General features: G+C 37.0%; 1 protein-coding gene across 3 annotated transcripts in view; it reads left to right on the top strand.

Moving 5' to 3' along the window:
* The window catches only part of ERICH3 (glutamate rich 3), a 129,520-nt gene that overhangs the window by 90,443 nt on the left and 25,895 nt on the right, over positions 1–13,182 (top strand). For all 3 annotated transcript variants that reach the window (XM_060023835.1, XM_060023834.1, XM_060023836.1), the window contains one exon: positions 4,767–4,997. In XM_060023835.1, coding sequence (XP_059879818.1) covers positions 4,767–4,997 — 231 coding nt within the window. The remainder of the gene's footprint in view (positions 1–4,766; positions 4,998–13,182) is intronic.

Raw genomic sequence — 13,182 nt, 5'->3', positions numbered from 1 at the left:
CCTAACTCCAGGGGGTTGGAGGTGCTTGGAGGGGAAGGCGGGAAAGGAGAGTTTGCGTCTGTGTGAGCCAGAGGCTCTGTTCACTTATGCAGGGAGAGACCATTTCACCAAACAGAATTTTGCCTGTTTTTTTCAGTATTTGATGTACTTGCTTTGGTGAAACTGATGCTTTGGCATCAGGTAGGAACAACCTATATGATTATATAGTGATAGAGTATTCTATAACTGAAAACATTTGATGTAGGCCTGGGGTCCTGGAGCTTGTCCGCATTTCTTGTTTTCTTGTTCTTCCCCTCCCTTCCCCTCACTCTCCTCTCCTTCCTCTTCATCTTCTTCCTCTTCATCCTTCTCCTCTGCCTCTTTCTCCTCATTTCTTTCCCCCCTCTAACTGCATACACACACACACACACACACACACACACACACACACACACACACACATATATATATATATCTCCTTACCTTATATATATACATACCCTCACCTTTTGATGTAGTAGATATTATTACTCTCTCCATTTTAAGAAAATGAGGCTCAGACATACAGAGAGAAAGTAGCAGAACTAAGTTTCATACTGTAGGAAAGGAGAAACTTTTCCCTCTACCCATCTTAGGTTCATTAACTGTATCCTTGTAAATGAAACTGACAAAAGAGATTAAAAAGGGAAAACAAGCAAAAGTTTATTAGCAGGTGCATCGTGCATATGTACGGGAGCACTCAGCTGAGTAACTCAAAGGGGTGGTTAGAACTTGGGCTTATATAGTATCTTAATAAAAGAAAAATACATTTTTTCAAGAAGTGACAAGGCAAAGGAAAAGGACATTGAGCTTCCAGGGACAACAAATTGTGGGAAGGCAAATATTATGTGGAAACTAATGGCAGATAAGGGCTAGTTCTAGTGAAGTTTGTTATGTTGATTCCTCTGGTGCCATCTCTGGGCTGCTAAGGATCAGAGTTGTCCCCTATGATTAACTTTTGTCCTTGCTGGGGGAGAGGGGAGGGGAGACACCTTCAAAAATGTATGTCCTGCTTTTAGGGAAATGGGGGGAGGGCAGAGAGCTTCTCTTCTACTTACTACTTCTCAATTGCCTTCAGCTCAAAATAAACCTTATGCCCAAGTGGCATAGTTTGGGGTGGCATACTCTGCTACCCTTTAATTCTCAGGCTTGTCTAATTCCAAAGCCCAAACTTTCAAACACTGTACGTATAACCTCCTCTGCTGTACAAGCTATCCTTGATGTTACCTGGTTGTGGGTGATATGTCCAAAGAATCAGAAAAGGGGAGCTGCCTGAGTGCCCCTCTTGCACCCAGGAGACAAAGCCTGGATTAGAGGAGTGCTAGCCATTGGCTGGGATGAGTGTGGAAGGGCTGGTATCAGGAAAGGGGCATCTCCTAGGTCTCTTCTTCCTCACCTTCTCTAGTTGCCGCCCAACAGTTTCAGAAATCCAAGAAAATAATTACAGAGTTGTTACAGCATTGGACTTTTTATCTGTTTATTACTGAAATAATGTGACTATCTAAAAAAGATTTCCCTCCTAACACTTTGACCCAGCTTACCTCTCTCCATGATCCTTTCTAGTCTTTATTCTTATCTTAAACTGAAAATTTTACAATATCTGTACATAACAATAGCAACAGCAGAGCAATTAACAAATGGGATGTGTTTTCGTGTTTTAACTTTCACAACATACAGGTATGTTTATTTAGGCCATGTTCAATTTCTGTATTTTTTTTCTTAAACCAACATGGTCTGTGCCATAAAGCATACTTTATGACTATTAAACAGCTTTTCCCAAGTTCTTCCTTCTGTGTTGGCTCCTTAATGGACTTTAAATGCCCATTTCCATTTAAGGAAAGAAGAAACAGCGGAGCAAGGTTTCAGCTCTCTGTAGAACAGCCGCTGATGGTCAGGGCAGCAAGAAGCCTGTGAGGAGGTCAGCGAGGGAGAGCTGAGGAGGGATTGATGTTGACCTCGCGTTGACTTGCTTCCTCATTAGTGGGGATGGTAAACAACAAGCTAATTACCTTCTCTGGAAGAAGAAAGATGAGATGGGGAAACAGAAGAAATTATGAAAAGAGATACAGAAAGCATGCCACTAGTTCATTCATATTGAAAACATGAGTAGATGAGACAAAGGAGGTGTGCTTTGAGCTGTGATGCTAATGCAGTGTTCCTGGTTAATAGAAGGCTAATATTTAAATGTGATGATAGAACAAAGGCAGGGCAGCCTTGAATTTCGTGTTTTGAGAGAAAACACTGAAGCTCCTGCCAAATAGGATTCAGGGATTGTTCTTGTGGTTCACTACATGGTCCTTCAGTTTTATGGTCTGCTTCAATAATATAACTGCGATTGTGTCCTAATTGTGGACACTTGTACGACTCTGATTTTAACCAGGTGCCTCCATTAAAGTGTATTGCTGTCGATAAAGCACATATTGTGTGTGATTGCTCCTATTCTATGACCAACTCTCTCCACCCCCAATCAATCATGATTACTACTAATCTCTAACATTTATTAGGAGCCTACTGTCCTTGGCAATATACTAAGCCTATTTTAGGGATTATTGCTTTTAATAGTCCCCATAGCGTTGTGAGGCAGGTACCACCCATATCATAGGTGAAGAAACTGAAGCTTAAAGATGTTGAGCAAATTGACAGGTCACACAGCTGTGCTTTAACTGGTACTTGGACACATGACAGCCTGACTCCAGAACCCTCATATTTCACCACGCTGTAATACTGTTGATGGACTTGCAGCAATTTACTCATGTACTGTCTGGCCCCTGCTTATCTTGTGACCAGCAGCAAATATCTCTTGTTTTCTAATGTGTTTCTCTCTGTGTGTGAATTCTGTGGCTAACTTCAACCACTCCTAGAAAGTCTTCCACAGTCTCCAAATGACTTTCCACCCTTGTTTGACTCTATTCCACTTATTTGACACTATTTCACATAATTAATCATGAGTCCTATATAAAAATCTACAGCAATTGAGCCCAATAGTGTTAAAATGAACATTACTGAGGGTCATGTATAAAAACTCTTCTAACATGAGTACAGTATTTCTTGTGTACCTACGTCTTATTTCCTCAACAAAAATTGGAGATTCCTTGATGGGCAGGGGTTGTGTTACTGTAATGTCTTTTATCTTGCAATTTTAGCCTCTTCCAAATAGAAGGGTCTCAATAAAGTCTTATTGATTGACAGCTGACTAAACCAAGTGAGAAGCTATCCCATTACTTGGCCTGAAATATTTGAATCAAAATATTTGTTTTTATTAGTATGTCTTGTTTCCATCATGCAATATAAACTAATTTTTTCAACTTCTTGCTTATTTTATAATTTTGTTCTACTGATTCACATTTCTCTTTCTCCATATTAAATCTCTTTCATGAAAACTTTCTCGTGGTGAGTTCTCTTTGTTTGCCTTTTTTCATTACAGTTTCTGATCTCACTTTTCTTCTCACATCGCCCTCATCCCTTCTCTGCATTAACAGAGCTTTCTTCATATGCACAGGGCATGCATTTCTAAATTAAGTTTCCTTCATTGTGGCAGAGTGGACAGCTCTCAAGTAATTACCCGAAAGGCCCCCACTGCTGGAGAAGAAGCCAGACTATCTAATAACTAAAACACACAAAATAGGGAAAACTTTATTTTTCCTGTAATTTTTATTTTAAAAGATAATTGTTTATTTGCTTAATTGGTTCTGCATGAAATCCTTTTGCTCTCTATACTTGGCATGTTGTCACTTCAAGATTTTTAGTTTTTGGTGGAAGAAAAAGGGGAACAATTAAATATGAAAGGTGAAAAATTATAACCACAAGGGACAGATGGCGTTTATCTGATGTGACAGTTTCCTTTTTCTGCTACAGATGTGTTACACTTCTGAAGAAATGAAGCAAATTTATGACTGTGACAGGAATATTCTATTTTATAAGAATTTTTATCCTTGGAATGTAATTATTTTATTGATTGTAGGGATGAATAATGCATATGATTTCAGTTCTGGCCCAGATACAGAATCCTTCATAATACCTTTTCTTGATGTCCATTTAGTTCTCTCAAAGAATGTGCTATTCACAGTGTTACTTCTCAGGGCCTTTGGACTTGATTAATTGAATATTTTCCACTTCACTATTCATTAACTTGATATCCAAATATTTTGAACATTCTTCCTATAAAATATGGCCTCACTGGGTCTCCAAATTAACTTTCATTATTATAATCCTGTTCTCTTCATTTTAAATTTATTTCTAATTTATTGTTTTCTATCAAGTTCTTCTCTTGTCCATTTTGGTTATTGTAGATGATGATGTCCATTTGTAAATGAGCTTTTTTTTTTTTTTTTTTTTTTTTTGCGGTACGCGGGTTTCTCACTGTTGCGGCCTCTCCCGTTGTGGAGCACAGGCTCCAGACACGCAGGATCAGCGGCCATGGCTCATGGACCCAGCCGCTCTGCGGCATGTGGGATCTTCCCAGACCGGGGCGCAAACCTGTGTCCCCTGCATCGGCAGGCGGACTCTCAACCACTGCGCCACTAGGGAAGCCCCTGGAGTTTCATTTCTTTACTGCTCTTGTATATGTAACTGATTGCAGTCTTTGATCATTTGCTATTAGTTTTCCATGTTCACTAACTGTGTGAAAAAGAAGTGAAGAAAGGCCCAGAGAGGAGAGGATAATGGAGTCAAAGTTCTCATTAAAATGAAATGGGTTAAGTATTAGGGATTCTATTTTCATTCTCATTGTGGAGCTTTTCTTTTCTCAGAATATGAAGAAGATTTCGAAGCAGATGAGGAGAAACAAGATGAGAAAGCTAATGAAGGACAGGCTGATGATCCAATGAATGGAATGCCAAAGTCACCCTCAGATGATGAAAAAGATCTTTTAGATGCTGAAAAGGAGAGTGAAACCTCGTGGAAGGCATCAGATGCTGATGACAGTGTGAAAGATGAGGTTGATGGATGCTCTGAGAGTGAATTGGAAGAGGATAAACATGGCAAGTTGATTAGCTTATCATTTGACATAGGCTGTTTAGCAAGTGTACTCACTACTTTTCTTTTCCTTATATTTAATGAGATAATCTTCTTTAAGAGACTGTTCGGAACCTGGTTCCCTAACCGAGAATGCTGATCAACCCCTCTCCAATAGATATCCAAATTATGGAGTCATTCTTCAATCCTTTCTCTTTCTTTAGTTTGCTGGGATTTTTCAGCAGGGTGTCACGTGAAGCTTGTAGTGACACATCTTCTATTTACGTAGAAAGTTACTACCCTTTTTTCATCTCAAACTATCTCCTCTTATATACACACACATATACACCATTTTTGTGGCTTTGGCAAAATGAAAAGTAGCTCCCATTCAATTAAGGGAAAAGTTGAAAATTCCTCCCTTATGTTCATGTTTTTTTCTTAACTTACCTGGAATGCAGATGCTGACATATTAGTTTATGGAAGGATTATTGCTCTTGGCAAAGCTTATCCCTTATAATCTTCAAACCTAAAACGACTCTGAATGTTCACAGGGAAAATACAGAGCTTTTCGGGTAGATAAAGAAACCCTCATTATCTGAGGCGTATCTTAAATATTTAAGACCTTTTTAAACACCTTAAATTACCAAAATAATGTCCAAAGAAGGAAAACATTTCTGGCTTTGTCCCATGAAAGGGTTTGGCCAAGGCTATGTGGGTCTTAGTAAATAAAATATCTTCCCTGGTACATTCTGGGCATTTATCAGTGATAATAATAACCCTGTCTTATATTTAAGTATGTGTATGTCTTTGTAGTTTGCTTTAGACTAGAGAATGAGGTAACATTATGATGACTTTTTGAATTGCTGTCAATTTTCCTCATTCTTTTCACCTCTCAAATTTTTTTCTGTATAAGATCTCAAAATTTTGAATTCAAGGAATACATAGGGATTATACAAAATAAGAGTAAATTAAGTAATAAAGTAATCACAAGAACAAATATTTAGTTTGTAGTTCTATTCTGTTCAAGAACGAGTTCAAGCAAACCTATTCTAAAATTTCATGCAGACATATACAAGACAATAAAATAAAGAACAGAAATTATTTAGAGTAAGAAAGAAGATAATTTTACTAGGAACTGCACATGAGACCATGACTATGCTTGAACTAAAAATTTAATCCTGAACTTCCTGACAGAGTAAAGAGTGAAGCACAATGTGAAAAATTAGAGTGATTTTAACTTGCAATATATTTGAAAACAAGTTTTGCTGCCATTTTATTATAGTCGAAAGAACTACTCTATATTAATGATCTAGCATTGAAAAATTTTTGTAAAGTCTTAAATTAGGCCTTTTCTTTAATTTCTCAATAGTTACACTTTATCTTTCTAGGCATGCCGAAACATAGCTTTTCCCCCTCATTTTGAATATGAATATTGGATTTAAGTTTATATTCCTATATGACATAGAAAAAGTTTAAGAATTCTACGGAAAAGTGATGTCACCTGAATCAAATTTTAAAGAAACTATACAAGTGACTTGGACCTGGAAAAAGATTGAAAGTGTGTTTGCATATAAATATAACCAGTTCAGAACAAAGAAAGACTCAGTTTTTAATTTATTCAATAATGGTGGTGAATTATCAAATATTGATTTCACAAAGGGTCAGTACATTATTTCAACATATGGTAATCTGGGGATTATTTTTGTACTGCATAATCAACTTGCTTTCTTGGGATCAAATGGATTTTTTTCCAAGATAGAGTAATTTTTTCTGTTTAAGCAGACAAGGATGTAGGCAGTACTTGAATCTTACTTCAAGGGAAGGCTTTAATCATTTAGACCTGTAATTATTGAATAACTGATAGTGATGGGTCAACATTAACACTGAATACTACTTGCATTTAAATAACTGGAATTTTATGTTTAAAAAGGTATCCTATAGGTACTGTTCATTAAGACTATTTTGTGCTAAGTGCTGTGCTAAATATTTTACATGAATTATCTGATTTACTTCAAAAAACCTTAAAAAAAAGCAGGTACTTTTAATCTCCATTTCACTAGTAAAGAAACGTGAAAATGATGAGACTGAGTAACTCACACAGCCAGAAACTGGTGGAGCCAAGACGCAAAATTCAGAGCCTGGATTTTGGAAAAAAACGATATAACATTTCTCCAAATCAGCCAATGTCCACTTATCTAAAATTAAAGCAAGTCCCCCCAATAAAAGGATTTTGTTTCCTTAAGAATGTACATTTTGGAGGCATTTACCTTGAGCTCTTCATCTTATCCTATTTTTTAGCCTCTGTTTTTTGTTTTACTTTTAAACGGAGGAAATTAAAATGGACATTTTCTAATTTTACCCAAATTTACCTCTCTCCTTCCTGGATCGACTCCCCCAATCCACTTCCAGGCCTTTTGCTTGTTTCCAATTCATCCCCTTCCTCTTCCATGAGACTCTCCTATTCCATGAGACTCTCCTACTTCGGCAGCCTTCACTGAGCTCTTTATTTTATGAAACTCTATCATTCAGTAGTTGATTTTGCACTCATTGTTTCATGTGTGTTAAATTTTGCCCCTCAGGCTAATTTAATAACACACAAATTAATTATACTACAAAAGCTAGGACTGTATGTTGTCTTTGTTATTCCTCACAGAGGTAATTTCCTAAAGATATTTTGTGAATATTAAGCAGTTACTTGATTAACACCAAGAATACTAAAATACTTTGGTTAGTGCCACGATATCTAGTTACATTTATACTATATGATTATTACTGGAATTTTATTAAAAACATTGTATAGAGTTAGCTGCATTATGTAGATATAGAACATATAATATTTTAAATAGATGTGTAATGAAAGCTATCAGAACATATAAAATCTAGTCCACAATGTTGGGAGATTTAAGAGCCAAAAATTAAACTGGCTAACTATTTTATTTTGTTTTTTCAATAAGGGTGTTATTAAATAATACTTTTAAAGAGCTCCTTTGCATCCTCAGTATTTACATTAAAACTCTGCCATTATTCTGAAGTAAAATTTCATTGCTTACTACTGTTTCTTTCCTCCACCACCAGGCTCCTTTATTTTCCATCCCTTTATTTTGATAACCTGACCCTGTGTTATTCAAAAACATGCTTTGTAGCATGAGGAGTATCAGAATTAGATATTTCATCCAGCAAACAAGAAATGTGCATTAAAAATGATAATGACATGATAGATTCCTTGGAACAATCTATTGAAAAGCCAGAAAGCACTTCATCTTCAAAAGTGTAAGAGGCATATTGTGACCACTGAATCCTAGACACTGGTACATCCTTTTTATTGACATGATTAAGAATCTCGCTGTTAGTGTTTGGATGTGTTTCATTTGAACCTGCCTGCACCTGTTCCCAGAGGGCAAACAATTGCCCGGGCTGTCACTCTTGTGACAAGTCGGCCCCATTTAAACTGCCAGTGAGCAATTGCATCGGCCCGCCTTGATGAATACCCTGTGCTGAGCAGCCTGCAAGTGATGGAGTGCCAGGGACTGCATGCCCACTAAGAGAGGACCCTGCTTTAGGAATGATGTGTGAGACTTCCCATCGTTTAAAAAGAATGACAGATTCCTTTTCTCTGTGTTTGTGTTGGCAACCCCAGGAGCTAATTCACCAGTTGAAAATATATTGTCATAGATGAATGTTATAAAGTTGAGGGGAAAAGTGTCATGTTGCTGAGAATAGACTTTTAGGGACAGTTTGGATGATAGTACCTATGAGTAAGAGGTAAAGACTAAGTAGCTCCTTGTGAGAAAGAGAACGGGGGGAAGGGGAGAGAGAGAGAGAGAGAGAGAGAGAGAGAATCTGTTCTCAGAATACAAAGAAAAGAACATAAGAATTAAAGTGAAATTTTTTTCTAGTAAGAAAGATAGTATTTTACTTGTGCTATTTTTCAGTCTGTTGAATAAGTAGGCCTTAAAGACTTTGAAAATCTCAGAATCACAAAAATATTCTGTTTACTTGATTTACTGACTTCCAGTATCTCACTCTTCCTTTCTGGGCCTGACTATGGGCTTGAAGGGATGCATATGAGGGAAGCCTGCTCCTTCTGTGTTGAAATTGTACATGCTATGAGACCACGCTCTGTGGACTTCAGTGTCACTTGACTCCTCCTCGGACCAGAGAGGGTTAGGGGAAGATTGTAGGCAGCTTTTGGCTAGAATCTATGTCTGTGATGTTTTGCATGATTAGTCACATTTTAATTTTTCTTAATTGTAAGAATTCCTCAATTCATCTTCACTTTTGGATTGTTGAAGTAGGAAGTCATGGCTTTCAGGTGAATACTTAAATGCAGCAGCATCTTTTAGTTCACATAAAATACTTTTCTATGAGGTATTTCTCTACAGTTTTGAATCTGCCCTGTACATAGAGATGGCACTACTGAGGCACTCAATAAAATCTTGTGAAATGCATGGCTGGTTGACTAGATTAATGGACAAATGTAAAAAGATTTAAGCAGCAAAATGTGATACATGATTTGATTATATTCTCGGTATTTTAAGTATTTAGAAAATCCAGTTAAAGGTAAATAAGGAGGAACTTTTAAGCTTTCTTCTTCTCCTCCTGCCTTTACTTTAGATATATATATATATACACAAAGTAATGTATATATTTGTCTCATTGGTAAATTGATAATGAATTACCAGTATGAGGACATATGTTCTCCCTTACACCAAATAACTAGTTACTGTTCATGGATGGAATTCAGTGATTTCTGCTTCTATTGTCATTAAGCATACACTCATTTGATGATATTTATTGAGTACAAAGCACTTGTCTAATCAGGTATTACATGAAAATATTGACCAAACCATAGTATCTAATATAAATATGAACAGATTTTAGTGAACTCATGAGTATAATCTACAACTGTTAATATAAGGAATAGTAGGACATAAAAATTCATATGTCAAGGCTAATTTGAAGAAAATAGGTGTGACACTTATGCAGATTTTTCTGTGAAACCTTGGACCAAGGAATTGGGAAAGAGACATAATTTGTGTTAGAACTCAGAGCAATTTTGGGTCCACTGGGTTGAGATACATGGTGTGTTATTGGAGTGATCTAAATTTTTAACTGAATTTTCATATTTGAGTTTGTGAACTTAAATCGAGGTGTCTCTATGGGCTTCAAGCTAGTAAGCTAAAAACAAAGTAGTTAAAATCAGGACATTAGTGGAGGAAATAATGAATTTAAACTGTAGTAAAACAATGCATCATGCTAGTGGGTGAAGGAATGATTGAAAACTGAGGTCAGGACTTGTCACTGGTTCAAAACAAACTACGTAGCTATGGATCTCAATAAGAGTACAACAGCTTCTGAGAGAGCTACCCATGGTCACTGTTAAGAGAATGAACAAATACCTTAATAAATATGTGTAGTTGATTTATTGTACTCATGCCAAAGGAAGCAATGTCTGTCTAGAGTGTGTAATCTCTATGGAAGCAGGGATCTGGCCTGCTTTTTACTCCATTGTGTCCTCAATACCAGAACATTGCCTGAAACATAGGATGTGCTCAATGTGCATTTAGTGAATGAATGAATCTCTGTAAGTGGCTAGGAAGATGGAGGACAACTCAGGACCTCAGTTACGGAGAGAGAGCAGAGTTCATCCTGAATTTGCTGGACTGGTGCTGACTATGGATGTGTGTGTGTGTGGTTGGTACCTTTGGTCAGGTGTATATCAAATTGACTAGGCAGGCAGTGCAAACAGTGGAGATTACTGACACATATATAGTAGAATATGTAAAACTATTTTCCGTTTGTCATCCTGGAGTGGTAACAGTGGAAATCTAGCTAAGAGAAGCAATAGTGGGTTCATGACAGTGGGTGCCCTCTGTTTGAAGGCCTTTTGGCAGATAGAGTGGTCTTGGTTTTAATACAATGGGTCATTACAAAAGAAGCATTTTACAAAAATTGCTCCTTTATAGCTAATGGACGTTGGGTATTATTTAACTTCCGTGGGCCTTACTTTCTAGATCTAGAAAAAGAAGGTAACTAACTACTCCATGGGATTAAATGAGATGTTTGTAAAGTGCTTACCTCAGTGCTTGGTAGAGTAGGTGCATAATCATGATCAGGTTTTATTTTTTTCCTCAATAAATGGTAACTGTGACTACTATGCTTAATGTGATATACAGGGTGAAATCACAAGAAAGAAATTTATTAGAATATACTTATCATGTATGATATCAGAGAGAGAAGAAGACTGAAAATCATAAAGCAATGATTATTTGATTTGGTGAGATTAATTTTTATCAGGTAATTTCTGCAATGATTTATGGATAGCAATAATTGGAATTGATTCCCATTTTATAGCCAAGAAAACAGAGCCTTAGAGAAGTTAAGTAGCATAACCAAAGTCAAAGCTAATGAGTAGCTTAGTCATGATTGGAACACCTAAGTTTGTCTTACAGAAAAACATAGTATTTTCTCTCAAGTTCATGTTGCATGAAATAGTAGTGACGGAAAAGAAGGAATAGTTATCAATGAACAGTTATGATGACATGAAAAGAGAAAACAGTGAAGGATTGGGGACTGATTGAATGTGGAAAGAGAAAAGTCAGAGATCCTGCTTAGGGTGTAGAACCATGGCACCAAACACACTGGCTTTGTCCAAGGACTCAGGCAGTGGGTGCAGATCAGGTCCCTACCGTGAAGACCAAGGGCAGATTCTTAGCATCAGTACCTGGAGGGAGCACTGGAGAGAGAAATGGAATTTGGTAGGAGGCAGAGCTGTTTCCTAACATACCTCCAAGACAACTTTTTCCCTCCTAATGAAAAAAAAAAATTACAATTTACATATCGGCCCTAAAATTCCTTTATATAAAACGTTCCTTTATATGAAAGTTTTCACATAAAAACTTTATTTCTAAGAGAATATATAAAATTAGTGTAGAAAATCCCATTCCATGGCCTTAAAGCATTTTGAGCTTTTTTGTAGGCACAGCCTGGCCCCGGTGTCTGTATGAAAATGAGAGTGAGAAATGAGAGTGAAATGAAATTATACAGGGAGGTTAGAGAGAAATTTGAAAACTGAAATGAGTTTCTATGGGAGGTCAGGTAGCCTTGCCACTCAGCGGCCATTCATTCACCTGATCTTTCTTAAGGACTGACTCAAAATTGAACCAGAGCATGTTTCAGCCTTTGAAATAAAATAATACAATTAATAGAAGCTGCTAAAGAAAGAGGAGCACTCATTTTTTAAATTATGTGAACAACTCTCAGAGCCAAAAGTGAGAGTCCTGGTGTCAACACTCAGATGGTAGATACGGATATTTTTGGACGTGCAGAACCATTATAACATTGTATCCTAGCTAATTGTGCAATTAATGAAAACCACTGATCAAACAAACCACTAGCACACTGGGAGTTGTTTTTCTTTTTTAAAAAACAAATGTGAGGTGCTTAAGAGAGGGGGAAATCATAGTCCCTGAAATTTCTGAACTAGTACAAATAAGATAGAGAACGACTGTCCTTGATCTGTACGTTCCCCACCGAGAGACAGCACATCCAGATCTTATACAATGGAGATAAAGAATGAGTGGCTGAAGTATGTGATTCCTTTGAGAAACAGTGGTCATCTGGTGCCTGTCAAGGTAGTTGGAAGATAAGAACAAATGGAATTGTACTTAAGGGGTTCTGTTGCTTAAAGGCTTTTTGGAGTTTTTTTTTTACTGCTGTGTAGAATCTCTCACATCTTTGTGGGAACTCAGTATGTCTCAGTGACTATACTTAAAATGCTAAGCCCTGTCATGGAGAGCCACTGGGGCTAGAGGGAAGAGGATAAGAGTAAAGACAGGTATTTCTTCCCTTAAACTCTGCCTCAGCTGCTACAGCCATCTGGGTAGCTGACAAGCAGAAAGAAACATAAACAGAAAAAAGAATCAGGAGCACACAGAGAGGAGCAAACAAGAAAGCTAAGAAGCTTGTAAGTATGGGCTATTTCACTTGAAAAATATATTCTATAAAAAAATTATAAACACAGGTCTATTTGGTTAAAAAAAATGAAAGGCAAGTTTGTATTTTTCTGGCCCAAGGCAGTGCATCTTCCTTACAGTGTCAGTGTGTGTGTGTTACTTTCTTGGAGATTTAAAGAAGTTTTTGTGGGTAATAAATACGAAACCATTTTTGGCTCTGGTAAGTTTCCAGACTGCATGTCTGTAGCATCACATC

This window comes from Delphinus delphis, chromosome 1 (genome assembly GCF_949987515.2).
Source record: "Delphinus delphis chromosome 1, mDelDel1.2, whole genome shotgun sequence".
In the NCBI taxonomy this organism is placed as follows: Eukaryota; Metazoa; Chordata; class Mammalia; order Artiodactyla; family Delphinidae; genus Delphinus; species Delphinus delphis.
This window is presented reverse-complemented; position numbering and strand designations above follow the sequence as displayed.